Below are 16,684 nucleotides of genomic sequence, written 5' to 3'. Positions count from 1 at the left end.
ATCAGGCTGTAAGGAGTGAGAGCGGGGGAGGGGAGTTCTTGATAATGGAGGCAGGAAGAGAGATAACCAGGTTAAAGCAAGTTACAGCATGTTCATCAGACTCTCCCAGGGCTCAGAGTGTTACACCACAGGCTTTAATATGAGTGGGAAAGAAGGAAGGAAAAGCTGCAAGACAGGAAACAGGATGCAACTGGGGAGATAAAATAAAGTCACTTTGTGCTCTATCCCATCTCTATGTAAACAGCCTTATAACGGGATCTCTTTTGGAGGCTGGCTTATCAGTTATATCAAAAAATCACAGCATTCACTTCAAATCAGTTCAACAGGCATGTGCTGAACATTTTCTATAGGGCAGGCACTGTGCTAAGCTCTATGGATATAATCAAATCAAATAAGAGACTCTGCTGTGCTGAGTCACTCAGTCGTGTCTGACTCTGCAACTCCTTGGACTGTGGCCCTCCAGGCTCCTCTGTCCATGGGATTCTCCAGGCAAGAATACTGGAGTGGGTTGCCATGCCCTCCTCCAGGGGATCTTCCCAACCCAGGGATCCAACCCAGGTTTCCTGCATTGCAGGCAGATTCTTTACCATCTGAGCCACCAGGGAAGCCCAAGACACTCTACGCCAACATAAATGTACAATGTTAGTTCTGAGGAAGAAACATGCACACACAGGGTGTTTGGTGGAGCCATTCTCTCACAAGACGTGGTTACTCCCTCTGCCTGGAGTGCAGAGGTCCCACCTTTTACCACCCTCTTCAGGGAGTGGCTCAGACGCCCTCTCCTGCAGGAAGCTTCCCCCAACACTCCTGTCTAGGTGAGACACATCACATGCTCTGCTGCTGTCATCACCCGCTGGATCAAACTGCTGGATTACAAATCTGCCCCCACTGCAGACTTCGTTCCTGTATCTTTGTCTTCAAGCACAGCACGTGGCTCAATGAGTAAAGAATCCACCTGCAACTCAGGAGACATAGGAGACCTGGGTTCAATCCCAGGGCTGGGAAGATCCCCTGGAGGAGGAAATAGCAACCAGCTCCAGTATTCTTGCCTGAGAAATCCCATGGACAGAGGAGCCTGGTGGGCTGCAGACCAAAGGGTCACAAAGAGTCGGGCAAGTGTAGCGCACAAGGTCAGTGAATGTTCACTCACTTGGCCCATTAACTGAATGGCAGACGAGCCTGGGAGGACAGTGCATCAGAGCAGTGAACCCTCAGGACAGAAGCTTCAGGAGAGCCTTGGGGTGGGAGCTTCCTTCCGAGGAGACTGCTGCCTCTATCGGCAGACAGACCTCCGGATGAGCAGCAGGGCTTTCCGCCTGACACCGCTGGCAGCCCACCCTCAGCGAGTCTACCTACCCGAGCAGTGCAGACACACACACCTCCCACTCCGTCCACACCCAGACCTTTCTCCTCGTCCTTCGTGATCCATAACTAAGATGGAGAATGAGAACCGAAACTGCAGTGGTTGTGGGTTTCCAGAGTTTCTGATATTTTAACTGAAAAAAGTCATTTATTCCATGTGATTGTACTTCACTCCAGATTTCTGTCCGCCCACCCCCACCCCACCAGCGTTTTATTATATGCTTCTCCCTGCCTTGGCTCTCCACAACGTGACTGACGTGAATAACTGAACATACATGAATTCACTCTTAAAAGTCAAGGTTTTGTCTATACTAGTATATACTCTCATAAATGGATTTTTTTTTTAATGGTGAGACAAGTGTCTTCTTACTTATTTGGCTGTGCTGGGTCTTAGTTGTGGCATGTGGGATCTAGCTCCCTGACCAGGGATCGAACCTGGGTCCCCTGCATCAGGAGCTCGGAGTCTTAGCCCCTGGACTACCAGGGCATCCCATAAGTCTGCATAATATTCCAGCATGTGGATGCACCTTATTTCAATCACTGTTAGATTTTTCAACTTTTCACTATTATAAATTTTGCTAAGATGAACACTTTTATACATAAAACTTCACTCACCGTTCTGATTTAGTGAGAAGAGATTCCCAACCGTGGAACCAGATCGGAGTATAAACGCTTAGAAATTAAATACATGGTACCAAATGCTTAGGGAACTAATTTTTGGAGGCTGACCACGTATCTTTCAAAAGCTACAGACGAGGTGGAAGGTCGCAAGTCAGGGCCCGGAAGTGCCGAGTGTGTGTCTACCAGTGTGACCAGGTACCTCACCACGAGGGTCCCAATCGCACCTGCTCAGTGAGGGCTCAGTGAGGCTGCGTGGGTGAAGCGCGGCTGCAGGAGAGCCATCCAAGGGAGTCCTTGAATAAAGTACGGACCCTTCGGTTACCGCTCTTCCCTCCAGGTTGAAGTGGTGGGAATTTCTGGAAAGGGAGATGTGCTCTGTCTCTAGGCTGCACCTCGTCCTGAGATCCACAAGGGGACCTCCAGCTGACCCCCTGTCACCTCCTCAGCATGCTGCTCTCTCACGTTCAGGTTAAAGCACCATGATATTCCCTCCTGAACCTGCTGTCACCGCCAACGTTCCCGTTTTCCAGAAATGGCACCACCGGCCCCCCAAATGTTTCAGACAGAAACAGGGAAGCCACACCTCCCTCCGTCAGTCATCATGCGCTGCTGACCCTCTCTCCTAAACAGACCTGAACGCCTGCTCTTCACTCCACGCCCGACGCTGTCCTTCCGGTCCAGACAGGGGTCTCCCTATCCATGCACTCCAGCAGTAGCCTTCCTTCTAAACACTCTCCTCTCATCCATTCTTGGCCCCACTCAATCCCCCACCCGCTGCTACCACAGGACCTGTTACCATGGAAACCACATCGCCACCCTGCCTCAGCACCACCACTGTTTTCCCACTGCCTGAGAAAGATGTCACATTCCCTGGAAGGTTGCCCTGTATTCCTCATGCCCGGCTATCCACAGGGCCCAATGGACTCCATTCACACTTACCCACTGTGGGCTTCAAACTGGCTTCATACATCTGGGGTCTGGAATGTTCCCGCCACCCAGTCTCCTTAGTGAAGTCAGAGTCGCTCAATTGTGTCTGACTCTTTGCGACCCCATGGACTATACAGTCCATGGAATTCTCCAGGCCAAAATACTAGAGTGGGTAGCCGTTCCCTTCTTCAGGGGATCTTTCCAACCCAGGGATCGAACCCAGGTCTCCTGCATTGCAGGTGGATTCTTTACCAGCTGAACCACAAGAGAAGCTCAAGAATACTGGAGTGGGTAGCCTATCCCTTCTCCAGTGGATCTTCCTGACCCAGGAATCGAACCAGGGTCTCCTGCATTTCAGGCAGATTCTTTACCAACTGAGCTATCAATCTCCTTACAGTGTTGTTTAAACACCACTTTTCTCAGAAACCTTCAACTCTCTGGATGAGAAGAAACTTTCTTGTTATCTGCTCCCAAAGCAGCTGATATGCAGCACTGGGGCTTCAGAACATTTGCTACAAACATTGTATTTCCAGTTATTGGTTGAATGCTCATACTGCATGAGCGGGAGTTGAACAGAGCAAGCACTAGGCTGAGTTTATTCACCAATGTGTGGCAGCACTTGTCACGTGGAGATCCCAGGACTTGACTGACTCTCGATGAAAATCCATGTCTGTGGGAGTGAAAGCCTCCATTGCAAATGAAAATTAAACTTTCAAATTAATGATATGAACATGCACATTTGCACTGAACTTTGCCTGCTCTTGTCTTGTTATTTTTGTTTAGCTAAACTATTACCTTCAAGACTTCTCCTGATAGTCAGTGAACACGTCTGTATTTCATTTTCCATTATGTAGTACACTTTGGCACGTTCACATCCAAGCCCTCCTGTTTCCAATATGTTCGTACTAACCAAAAAGTTTCTTAGAAGAAAAAAAAGATTTTATGGATATTATTAATTTTCAACGGTCAAAATCTGATTTTTTCCCCCTTTGTTCAAATCAGTATATGACTTCCTGGTAGAAATATATTCTAATTTCTGAAGAAATATCAAAGAACTATGATAGTTGGCATTTAGTTCCAGAAATAAAACCAGCAGAGGGAGCGTAAGAACATAAAATCAGTTTGCTAAATCCCCATGGGTTAGTAAATGCCATGTTTTGGCCTTCGGGTATGGCTATTAGGCAGATTCCATCACTAACTCATATTTTTTATATGACTTTCTGCACTGTGACGGAGAGTGATGGATGAATGGCTATGACTCCGTACACATACTGAAAAACTTATCTGCTTCTGAGTTTGAATCTGTACTGATTAGATCCCCAAGATCAGTCTTTAATGAATCTGGGCTCATCTTTAAGTCTTTGTTTGGGAGGTAAAGGAATGAGGTGATTAAGCTAATTCTCCATTCACAGACCCTTTGTCCACAATTGTGTCTGGTTGAGTTTGGGACCTCCCAAGGCCCAGATGGACTTACTACATAGGAAGAGCTTCACAATGCTCAGATCATCGTGGAATCTCTCAGACACCCTTGTACTACCTATAAATGAATCAGCAGTGCTATAGCCAGACAGGAGATAGAGACTGGGTAGGTGCTACTGTCTAGGAATAATAAGTTAGATATGTCATCTGGGTTTCCCTGGTGGCTCAGCGGTAAAGAACCTGACTTGCCAATGCAGCAGACATGGGTTTGATCCCTGGGCTGGGAAGACCCCCTGGAGAAGGAAATGGCAATGCACTCCAGTATTCTTGCCTGGGAAATCCTATGGACAGAGAAGCCTGGCAGGATACAGTCTAGTGGGGTGAAAAGAGTCGGACATGACTTAGTGAGTAAACAACAAGAAGAAATGTGACCTGCTAACTTTATCTGCCTTTGGGTTAGAGAACGACCTTTCTGGGCCATGTCCTCTCTTCCTCTAAGATACTTCATGGTGAAATCACGTGAAAATATTTTGCTCTCTTTCAGAAAGATAAGATACAATATCAAGGTTCTCAGCTGTGTCCGACTCTTTCCGAATCCATGGACTATAGTCCGCCAGGCTCCTGTGCCCATGAGATTCTTCAGGCAAGAATACTGGAGCGCGTTGTCATTTCCTATTTCAGGGGATCTTCCTGACCCAAGGATCCAACCCACGTTTTTTACATCTCTTGTATTGGCAGGCAGGTTCTTAATCACTAGAGCTACCCGGAAAGCCCATGGAACTAACTTGGAAGAAAGAAAAGTGAAAGTGAAGTTGCTCAGTTGTGTCTGACTCTTTGCGACTCCATGGACTGTAGCCTACCAGGCTCCTTCATCCATGGGATTTTCCAGGCAAGAGTACTGGAGTGGGTTGCCATTTCCTTCTCCAGGGAATCTTCCCGACCCAGGGATGAAACCCGGGTCTCCCACATTGTAAGCAGACGCTTTCACCATCTGAGCCACCAGGGAGGTCAACTTGGAAGACAGGAAACAAACCCTCGGGCCACCCCCTGGCTCATCTCACAGTGAGAAGCAGCTGCTTGCCTCTTTTCTGACCTGGAGGCAGCGATACTGAACTCGGAGCCCTCAGATCAGTGCTCTGGGCAACATCTAACTACTAAAGGGTCAGCAGTTTGGGCTGAAAGCCACCCTTGCCGAAACCAAGTCTGGGAACTCTCCAGTCCATCACCATGCCTGCTGAGCTAACTGCCTAAAGCTTTACCTTGGGTCCACTGACCCCCCTGCTCTCCCATCATTGCGGACACTCTGTGAAGGAAAGTTTCCTACCAGCTTTTCCATCATATCGCTCTCTACAGCGAGCAATCTTTTAACATACAATCAGGTTATATGAAAATTCCAGAGTAGGCAAAAAACAAAGGGAACGGTTTTCTTTGCATGGGGAGTGGGGAGAGGCAAAATGAAGCTACTGCTTTGGGCTGAAGCTTCTGGGCTTATCAGAATGCTTTCAAGGTTTATCCATATTATTGCACATATCAACAATTTCTTTGTATTGTTGAGTAATAGTCCCTTGTATGGATATGTTCTGTTTCTCCATTTATCAGCTGATGAACACATGAGTTGTTTCACTTTGTGGACACTATGAATAATGTTATTTAAATCAGTATACAAGAAAAGCATCTGACCAGGTTAACTTCTTCACTTAAAACCACTTCTCCCTGACGTCAGGATAATCCTCCCAGTGATCTGAACTGACTCTCATTTCCTTTCTGGCTTCCTTCTCCCCACTCCCTCCTCCCACCATCCATACTCTGTGTTCCAGCAGAAAGAGTTAGGAGTTCCCAAGAGAACCAGGCTTTTGCAGACCCCCAGGCCTTGGGCTCTGCTGGTTTGCTCTGCCTGCACTGGTCTCCTTCCTTCTCTTTCATGAACTCAACACTCACTCCTCCCCTAGGTTCTTTGGTCCAAGCCACATCTCCCCTGGGGAAGCCTTCCCTGACCAACTCCCACTCCCGTGCCAGTGACGTGCCCGCTCCATATTCATGGACATGCGTAGTGTGGCTCCCCCAACTCTGCCACCAGGCACTATAATCACTGTTTAGCTTCAGTCTCACTCACTGGGTGGAGAGGAATTTGAGGACGATGACTATGCCTTTTTGTTCTGTGACTGGGAGTAGTGGCCAAGGTCAACCAGGGAGAGCCCAGGAGGTCTGGCAGAATCCCCCAGTACAACCCCAAGGGAGAGGAGAGAGTGCAGTCAGAGGCTTCCAACCCAGAGGGAATGTGTTTCAGAAGCCAAACGAGGGCAGTCACAGCAGGAAGGAATGGCCACAATGTCAAACGCTACCGAGGTTAAGCAGGACAGAGTTTAAAGCGTGTCCACTGGATTCAGCAACCAGCAGGCCACTGTCCCACTCGGGGACAGCAGTGTGACCGGAGTGACAGTGACGAGCCAAACTGCAGGTGGCAGGAAAGCCAATGGGAGGGAAGAATGTGAAGCAGCGGGAAAATGATAGTCTTTTAAGAATCCGTGACAACATGAAGGTATTATGCTAAGTGAAACAGACCAGTCACCAAACAACCAATACTGTAGGCTTCCCCTCATGTGCGGTGCCTAGAGTCACGAAATGCAGAGAGACAGACAGCAGGATGGTGGTTGCCAAGGCCTGCGGGGAGGGGCTGGGGCAGGGAGTGGGCTGGCGCCTCATGGGCACAGTTTCTGTTTTACGAGATAAAGAATGTGGTGGTGGTTGCACAACAGTGTGAAGGCACTTACTGTCACTGAACTGCACACTTAAAAATCGTCAAAGTGGGGACTTCCCAGTGATTCCCCCCGTCGGGGAACTGCATGCTGCATGGCCCAACCCCTCCTCACCCCCCAAAAAAGGTAAAAAAAAATCAAAATGGTCCATTTTAGGTTGTGCACATTTTACTACAACTTAAAAATAAAAAAGCAGCACTGCTGTTAAGATGAGATCAGAGGGGTTTTGTTGTTGTTGTTTTTTTTTTCCCCAGAAGCAAAAAAAGTTTCCATGTTAGTAACTTGCAAAGAGTGAGTTGGTCAAAAGGAAGACTGAAGGATTAACCTGCAGTGTGGAGACCCTGAGAAAGAAGAGCCTGGGGCCAAGGACAGCACGAGGCAGGAGGGCAAGAGATGAGGAGGCAGAGGAGGAGAAGTTGGCTTACTGTGGAGGGAAGATGGGATGGTCAAGAAACAAACATTTTAAGAAAGCTTCTGATAACCTTTGTTTTTCTTTGAGCAAGGTCTGGGGAGAGTGGGGAAGGTCTGAAAAAGCTGCTGAGGGAATGAGAGGAGGGGTGTCCTGCATATGGAGCCGAGTTCTGTGAAGCGGCTCCTGGGTCTGGGCTGAAGGGACGGCTCTGGTGACGGTGGGCAGAGGCTCGGGCCGTGACCCCCGGCAGACCCCGCAGCTGAGTGCATGAGGAGACAGGGGCAGTCTGAATCCCAGGTGACATTTACCAAGGAGGGGGGACAAGGAGCTGCAAACTGAGAATGCTGGGGAATGCACAGCTGAAGCAAGGGGGACAAAAGGAAAGATGGGCCCAAGGACGCTGGGGAATGAGGGGTTGAAAGCGGGACTCCTCAATCAGGACAAGAGCAAGCGCAGGTGGAGAAAGGGCTTAGGGAAGCCACAGATTTGGAGACTGAGGTCAGCGGGGAAACAGTCCGAGCACGGGGCAGTTTCAGGTCCCTGTCAGGTCAGAGTGAAGGTGGCTAAAAAGAGAAATCCAATCAGAAGAGACCTGGGTTCTACCCACATGGGAGGTTTCTGTGTGTTCTTCCTCCCTAAGGCACAGATAATTAAGATGATCTTTGATGAATCTTTCCCCTAGATTCAATCTTCTCTTTACAGCATTCCTCTTTTTCCCTTTAGGAAATCCCTTATGATCTAGGTACTATCCCATTTTACATCCTCATTCACCTACTTTTGTTCTTATAAGACATCTAGACTCATATTAACTCTGTTCTATACCGAACAGTGGGCTGGTAAACTGCAGAAGACACAAAAGCTTGTTAAGAACTACGGACAGGCAATGATTCATTTTCCAGGGTCAACATCACATGTTAAAAACACAAGTAAAAAATTAATCGTCATTGTTTACCCAAGTCTTTCAAAGGCTAAGTGTGGCTATAGTTTTTCACCCTGCTTAAATGACCTTGAGCAGGCCAGTAACATAAAGGGGGTCTTGAAAAGAGCTCCAGAGTAAGGAAAATTAAAGAGGAACTTGTTCCTTTTTTATGTAGGCTAGCTACCAGTGAGAAATCTATTTTTCATTTCACTTGTCTTCGAAGTAGAAGTCTGTCCCCCACACCATCTTCTTGCTCCAAGGAGGGCAAGGACAGACCGAGGCAGCTGTCCTTCCAGGGTTCCTGCAGTTGCCAGACAGCCTCAAACAACGTCTCATTTAATGTCTGCCCAACACGGTTTTCTCCAGCATAACATGACAAAGAACCAGATCACCACCACTTCTGCAACAGACCATTTGCCCTTTTGTCTGAACTGATGGAGAACATTTCTGACCTTCCATCTTTCTGAATCATGCTGCAATCAGCTACATCTATCACGTGTTACCATCACACAGGCCCAGGGTGTACCTCGTCACTTTCACAGCACATCATGTGAATATCAGAACACGCGGCAGGGGACAGGTCGGTGTGAGAGAAGCACTTGGAGGGTCCGCTTTCAATCCCACCTGTGTGTCCTCTGAATGTTGTGACCAGGGTGCAGTTTTCTTGCTCCAGTTTGAGGATGGTTACTTGGCCTGACTGGTCACCAATGAACACGTGCCGGGTTTCAACATCAAATCTATCATGTAAGCATTAAGGATTGTTTCTCAAAAGTGAGTGGATGGGTTGACCGGCCCCCACCTTCCCACCAAAAAAAAGCACAAATGTAAAAGAAAGGTGCACATCTCACACGAGGAGAACCTGGATATAATGCTAAAAGACACAAAAAGTGGAAGTAACGAAGTGGAAGACATGCTGTATTACTGAACAGTGGGACTCAACATGATAAAGATGAGAATTCTGACAACATGAATTTATAAATGTAATATAATCCCAGCAAAAATTAATTTTTCCCCTTAGAATTGGATATATTTATTCTAAAGTTCACATAGAAAAATAAGCAAGCAAGAAGAGCTAAGAATACTCTGAAAATAAGGGTAATGTGGTATTGTGACTGGGGGAGGTTAGCCCTACTAGACGTTAAAACATGCTGTAAAGTCTCTTTAACTGAGTGTGCTACTTAAATAGTCAGACCACGGGAACAGAATAGAAAGTCTAGAAATAAGCCCCAAAGCATGTAGAAATTTAGTATATATCTGATAAAAACCTGGCTTTTCAAATGAACAAGGAAAAGATGAGTGAAAAATAAAGTTGGCACACACTGAGCAGTCATTTGGAAAAATAGAACAGGATCTGTATTTCTTTATATGCCAGGATGAACTTCAAATGAATGAGGGATCTAAATGAAAAAAAAAGAAAAATATAAGTTCTAGATGGGAGAGTTTCCTTCTAACCTTGGAGTGGGGAAAGCTACGATTCAAAAACACAAACAACAAGCAAATACCATAAGCAAGGCACAAGACAAACTGGAAAAAAATATCTGCAACTGATGTCACAGAAGGTCCAAATTTCTAATATAAAAAGAGCAATTAGGAAGACTACAAACCTAGTTTAAAAAAAAAAATGGGCAAGATACATGAATGGATAGCTGAAGAAATGAAAATGGTACTTTGCGGGAAAAAAAAAACAACCTAGCAGGCCTGACTGGTATCCTTTGAAAAGCTGCTATTTCAAGATTGGCATGGCTTCTGGGAACTTGGATTTTGGGAGCGTTCCCACCACTTTAACAGACAATAGTGGCTGACTGTGCCTTAACTGTGTAAACAATACAATTTGTGCCAAACACCTGCTTTCCTTCTGGGAGCCTGGAATGCTGGTCCATGTAGGAAGAGGACGCCTATGTGACTGGTCTCCAGTAACAACCCAAAGCCATCCCTGGTTGGGAATGCCCAGCAATGCTACTTGAACAGATCTGCCCCAGAGATGCAATGGCCAAAATAAAGAATGATATCCCATAATGCAGTGAGAGCTAAAGTTTGGAAACGATCTAAAAGTCCATCAAAAGAGGACTTAGTAAATATGATGCGTGTCTGGTCATTTTCAGTCATGTCCCACTCTTTGCGACCCCATGGACTACAGAGCCTTCCAGGCTCCTCTGTCCATGGGATTCTCTAGGCAAGAGTACTGGAGAGGGTTGCCATGCCCTCCTCCAGGGGATCCTCCTGACCCAGGGATCGAACCTGAGTCTCTTATGTCCCTTGCCCTGGCAAGCAGGTTCTTTACCACTTGTGGCCACCTGGGAAACCCATTAACTATGATACATCCAGCCAAAAGAACCCTACACAGCTAGGAAACTTGACATGGAATAATTTCCAGGATATTTTATTAAGTGGGGAAATAAAGCCAAGGTATGTGAGAGTTTACATGCTACCCTACCTTTATGTAAGAACAAGAGGGAAATATAAGAGAGTGTGTGTGTGTGTGTGTGTGTGTGTGTGTGTGTGTGCGCGCACATGCTTATATTTACGAAAGGAAACACTGGAAAGATAAATTAAGATTGATCAAAAATGGCTGTTGGGATGTTCCTGGTGGTTCAGTGGTTAAGACTCTGAGCTCCCAAAGCAGGCCCAGGTCTGATCCGTGGTCAGGGAACTAGGTCCTGCATGCCACAACTAATGATTTGGAGTGCCGCAACTAAGACCTGGCACACCCAAACTAAAAAAAAAAAAAATTTAATTAAAAAATTAACTAAAAACATTTTTTTAAGTGTAAAAAAATTTTTTTTAATGGCTGCCTACAGAGAGGAGAGAAAAAAGCTGAGCAGATGAGGGTGGTAGTAAGAATTTTCTCTCATCAGATCATTTCCATGATGGAATCTTGTATTATTTTACATATGAAAAATATTCATAATTTTTTTAAAAAATCCCCCAAATTGACAACAAAAAAAAAAATGAATACAGCTACTATCAACTTCCTGATATAACCACAGAGCTAACATAATTATTTCAAGTCTCTTTAAAACACAGCATTTTAACTGTATATTCTTGGTAGAATATATCCTCAGGACAAAGAAAACAACAAAAAACCTGGTCCTGTTATTATAATATTGTATCATTATTTTGAAACAAATACACCCTGCTAGTGCCTAGTCACTAAATCATGTCCAACTTTTTCAGCCCCATGACAGTAGCCCTCCAGGCTCCTCTGTCCATGGGATTCTCCAGGCAAGAATACTGGAGTGGGTTACCATTTCCTTCTCCAGGGGTCTTCCCAACCCAGGGATCAAACTCAAGTCTCCTGCACTGGCAGGCGGGTTCTTTGCTACTGAGCCACCAGGGAAGCTCTCCATATACCATGGGATAGAGGCAAAAAAGGAATTATGCTGGTGCTTAGGAACTAAGGTTTTCAGCCCAAGACAAAAGAATCAAGTACAAAAATGAAATAAAAACTCTATAAGGTGAAATCTGAGTTAGAAATAGTATATGAACTGATGATTTATTTTCTTTTTTTAAAAATACATATACACGTATTTCCTAGCTATCTCTGAATACTGTTCCTCACTAAGAGAAACGGCTGATTCCAGGACTGGAACAGGAAAATACCAGACAAGCTTAAAACATGTTGCGTCAAGAAATAAAAATGCTGGAGTAGGAAATGGCAACCCACTCCAGTATTGTTGCCTGGAAAAGTCTATGGACAGAGGAGCCTGGCAGGCTACAGCTCATGGGGTCACAAAGAGTCGACACAACTGAGCAGCTGAGCACAAACAAGGGCCCACCTTAATCCAGATTTATCTCATCTCAAAATCCACAATCACATGCACAAAGATTTTTTTTCCAAATCAGGTCTTTATAGGTTCTGGGGGTTACAACTTGGGCATATCTTTGGAGCCGCTATTCAACCTGCTGCAAAGGAAAAAAAAAACAAAACAAAAATGCTACCAAAGGTGAGTGGGGTTCTATCAAAAAGACACAGGAGCCAATATGATGTGGCTGTCACTGGCCAAAGATGGGACAACACGAGCATCAGGAAAAAACAGGGGGAGCAAATTCCCTGGTGATCCAGTGGTTAGGACTCCACACTTTCACTGCCAAGGACCCAGGTTTGATCCCTAGTCAGGGAAGTAGGATCTTACAAGCTGGTCGGCACAGCCAAGAAAAGAAAATAAGTTTTTAAAAAAATTTTAAAAAGAAAGAAAGTGGGAAACAGGGAGCAGTTTACTGAAATATACTGAATATATTATTAAAAACCAAACTAAGAGTTTATAATAATGCTCAAAAAACAAATCTCTACTGAAGGTAACTAGGGCATTAAATGTCTGCTCTAAAAATGAGCAATTAAAGAGAAATAATTAAGAACTTATGTTGCTTTTCCTGTACTAATTGTATTTCAGGATAGCCAAACAGCTGTAGTCAATGAGGGAAAGTTCTACTTTATAGAAGAAATCCAACTAATAAATGTAGAAAAAAAATGAAAGGATTACAAAATCGCCCTTTTGCAATCCTAATGAAAGGACTGGATTTGGGAAAAGAAAAGCAGTAGATGAACCCACTAAAGGACAGGCTGATGGGGAAGACTGCCCTGCAGGGACCCCGCTGCCACCACCAGAACCACCGATCCATCTTGCTGTCACAGGAAGGGTGATGACCCGATACGCCATGTGTCCTGATGAGAAGCAGAATGAACCACACAGCACAAATACCAAGTGTTCTGCCCAAAAGCTGAATCTGAACTGAATCAAGATATCAGAGGCCACTTTCAGTTTACAGAAAAAGTAGGGGAAAAGGTAGGAAGAAGAACAAGTTATATGACATTACGAGGAAGCAGAGGTCACTTCAGAACATGAGACTCTAAAGGAAAACTGACTCAGTCCCCTCAACAAGGTACAGTGGCATTAAAAAAAAAAAATCTGAAAGGAAGACCGGGAAATTTAAGAGATGCAGCCACCACATCCAACGTGTGAACCTTGATTTCAAACAGATCCACTGCAAAGAGCCACTTCTGAAACAATAAGTTAAATTTGAAATGTATCAATTATTCAGTATTATCAAGGAGTGATTATAAACTTTAGGAGTAATGACAGCGCTGTGGTTATTGGGAAAAGATTCATATTTTTGAGAGGTGCATAATGAAGTGTGTAAGGATAAGAAGACATAAGGTCTGGAGTTTGCCTTAAACTACTCCAGTGAAAAGACAGACAGAAAGGGACAGTAAGTACAAGAGTGTCCACTACACTATCTTCTTCAATTTGATACGAGTTTTAAAATTTTCATATTAATACATTTTTTTAAGCAAAAGAGAACAAGGTATAGCAAATTCTCTGGTCTCAAGAATAGGGAGAAAAGTTATCAGATATACATAAAACAATATTAAGATTTACAAAGAATAAGATCGCCTTAAATTTTAATTATCTTGATTAATTATAAGAAAAAACAGATGCAAGTCTTCGCAACTTTGGGGAAATAATACACACACACACACACACATACATGGATGCAACACAAGCTATTTGGAAGAGGGCTAAAATAAAATTATAGGGAAACCTCAAAGCCAGAGTGACTGGAATTTAGTATGACATGAGGAAATATGAAAATCAAGATAATCTTAATAGCTTTTCAGTACTCTTTCCCCAAACAGGAATAAACAGAAGAGGGTGGTACCTGGGAAATATCTCCAACATGCAGAAATTCTTAAGATGCAGGGTACCTAAATTATTTTTGTGGAAGCATGACCAGATCTGACCAAAATGTGGTCCAATGACCGAACGAAGGATGAGGCTAGATAAATGTAAAGACCAGCAACAGAAGCAGGGGAGGAGAACAGCTCTATTTCCTACATCAACCTGCCATGGGACCCTGGGGAACCAGCTCCGTTCTGCCGTATCTAGTTGTGCACAGGGCTAGCTCAAAGATTTAAAAACCCAAGTTCTAATCCTGGTTCTGCCAGGTAACAGTTATATGACCTCAAGAAAGCCTCTTAACCTGTTGAGCCTCTCTGATGCATTCTACTCTGAAAATTGAAAATGAGGTCTTTATGTTTTGTTAGGGAACAAAGTAACGTTATGTAGAAGCACTAGGGAAACACTCAGGGGCTGCAAATAAAAGATATTTTCTTCTTTTTCCTCTCCTTCGCTTCCTTATCATTATTATCGTCGTTGTTGTTGGTAACATGATAATCTGGCTTCCCGGGTAGTGCTAGTGGTAAAGAATCCACCTGCCAATGCAGGAGACCCCGGAGATTCGATCCCTGGGTCAGGAAGGTCCCCTGGAGGGAGCAATGGCAACCCACCCCAGTATTCTTGCTTGGAAAATCCACGGACAGAGAAGCCTGGTGGGCTCTTGTCCACGGGGCTACAAAGGGCCAGATACGGCTGGACACACACACAATATGGTAGTTCACTTAACATCTGTCAGATCTTCAGCCAAAGCAACAAAGATTTTGAGGTGATTTCAAACCTGACAATTCAGTTTGTGAACTGGTCAGTCGTTTTGTCATCCTTTGTTTCTCTACTTGAATTTTGGTTACTTTCATTGCATATTTACTTCACAGAGGCCTGAAAGAAGAGGAGAAAGGCTTTATCCCCTCTGACTTATTCTCACTTGTTGGCTTGCTTGAATGACTGTTTGAGATGCAGATGGGAAAGAATGAATTTATATGTAGAAGATTTTTATCTACACCACCAGTGTCCACTATGAAGAGAAATGGGGATTATAATATTATTCTGAACGTTTTATTTCAACAGATCTTCTTCTTTTCATTATCACTAACCACCCCCTCCCCCACAAAAAAAATCCTCTAAGTATAGAAGATGGCAGAAAGAAGTGGAGGCGAGGTGGTGGAGGAGGGGGGGTCCCATGAAACAAATGGGTTTAAAAACTGGATTTTAAGTGAACCCCAATCTGTATGGGTTGTTTATTAGCAATTACACACCAGGTGGCTCCCAGGAAAAGCCCTGCAGCCTGGGAAGGTCACATGGTTCCTGGCTGAGACTCTCTGGCAAATTCAGCGTTGTTATGCATCAGGTCACAGCACTGGGAAAACACCAGGCAGTTATAGGCTCCCAGGAGCTGGGGCTGGCACTGGGACTCCAGAACTGGAGCTAGGGAGGCGGAGGGAGTTTTCTGGAAGGGCATCTCTGCAGTATTGCAGCTCCCTTCCAAGGTTGGACTGGATGGTCATTTGCACGGGGGAATGAAGCCTGAGGTTTTCACTACACATCAAAGCTTCTGCTAGCCAATCCTATGATTTTTTTCTGCCTGGTAAACCACATGGTGTGGCCAAAGGAAACAGCTGAAAAATGAAGATGACCTTTGGAGATGCCTGAACAGACAAGGCAAAGACCATAATAAGAGTCAGGACAAGTTTAATTCTGTGTATTTATGGGGTTCCCCCCCAACCATTTTTAGATAGTTTAAAAAATAAACTTCTTAAGGGCAAGATCTGTCTTTCTTTCTATGCTCCCCAGCTTGGTTAGGTGATACAGAAGATACATCACTAGGCTTGGCTAGTGATAGAGAAGCCAGAATGTTAAGAACAAATTATATTGATGCCATTGGTTCTTTTCTCAAAGGGGTAATGCAGTTTAACCGCTGGGAAAACCCAGCAGTCCACGGCAGAAAACCTGGGTTGTGGTGGTGATTTTCCTTCATACCAGCTGGGGGGCTGCAGAGAGAGGCATGGGACCCACTCTGGGCTGTAGCTGCTCATCTGTAAATGAGAAATTGGACGGATGATCTCTCAGGGAGATCTAATCTAAGCACTACAAGAAATCATTAATCTACTGGCAGGAGAGATCATGTACTTCAATTCAAGCATTATGCTTGTCTGAACCGGCTTTTTAGTAAGTAAAGCATGGAGTTTCTTTTACCAACCACCCTCTCAAAGATAAAGTTGGCCTCGATTTCCATTCCTCCTCACCCTTGCTTCTGATCTTCTTGGTAACCTGCCATTTTCAAAACTTCCCATATGGCCACTCTCAGTTTCTTCTTCTTGCCCTTCCAGTAGGAAAATAGTGGCATTAACCTAAACACACACACGCACAAATACAACAACCGCCACATGTCTGCACGGAAACAGCAAGGTACTCTGCCAGATGGCTGCAAATTACTGAACAGGCATTTTATAAATATGAGATGAAAATCTGAAAGCAAGTCTCATTCTTCCATCCTGTTTCTACAGACAAGTAATCTGTTTTTAACTATTTCCTCGCTTGTCAGAAGGTGGAGAGAGTCTATGCTTTTGAAAGAAGAAACTCAGAGCCCCTTCCTTCT

The 16,684-nt window shown here is 44.7% G+C and overlaps 1 protein-coding gene across 1 annotated transcript in view; it reads right to left on the bottom strand.

Annotated features, from left to right (window-relative positions):
* Positions 1 to 16,684, bottom strand: part of WDFY2 (WD repeat and FYVE domain containing 2) — a 184,045-nt gene that overhangs the window by 33,537 nt on the left and 133,824 nt on the right. The window contains exon 6 of the mRNA XM_040266963.1: positions 9,041 to 9,153. Coding sequence (XP_040122897.1) covers positions 9,041 to 9,153 — 113 coding nt within the window. The remainder of the gene's footprint in view (positions 1 to 9,040; positions 9,154 to 16,684) is intronic.

Source organism: Oryx dammah, unplaced genomic scaffold (genome assembly GCF_014754425.2).
Source record: "Oryx dammah isolate SB20612 unplaced genomic scaffold, SCBI_Odam_1.1 HiC_scaffold_24, whole genome shotgun sequence".
In the NCBI taxonomy this organism is placed as follows: domain Eukaryota; kingdom Metazoa; phylum Chordata; class Mammalia; order Artiodactyla; family Bovidae; genus Oryx; species Oryx dammah.
The sequence above is the reverse complement of the archived record's forward strand: the minus strand, read 5'-3'. Positions and strand labels throughout refer to the sequence as shown.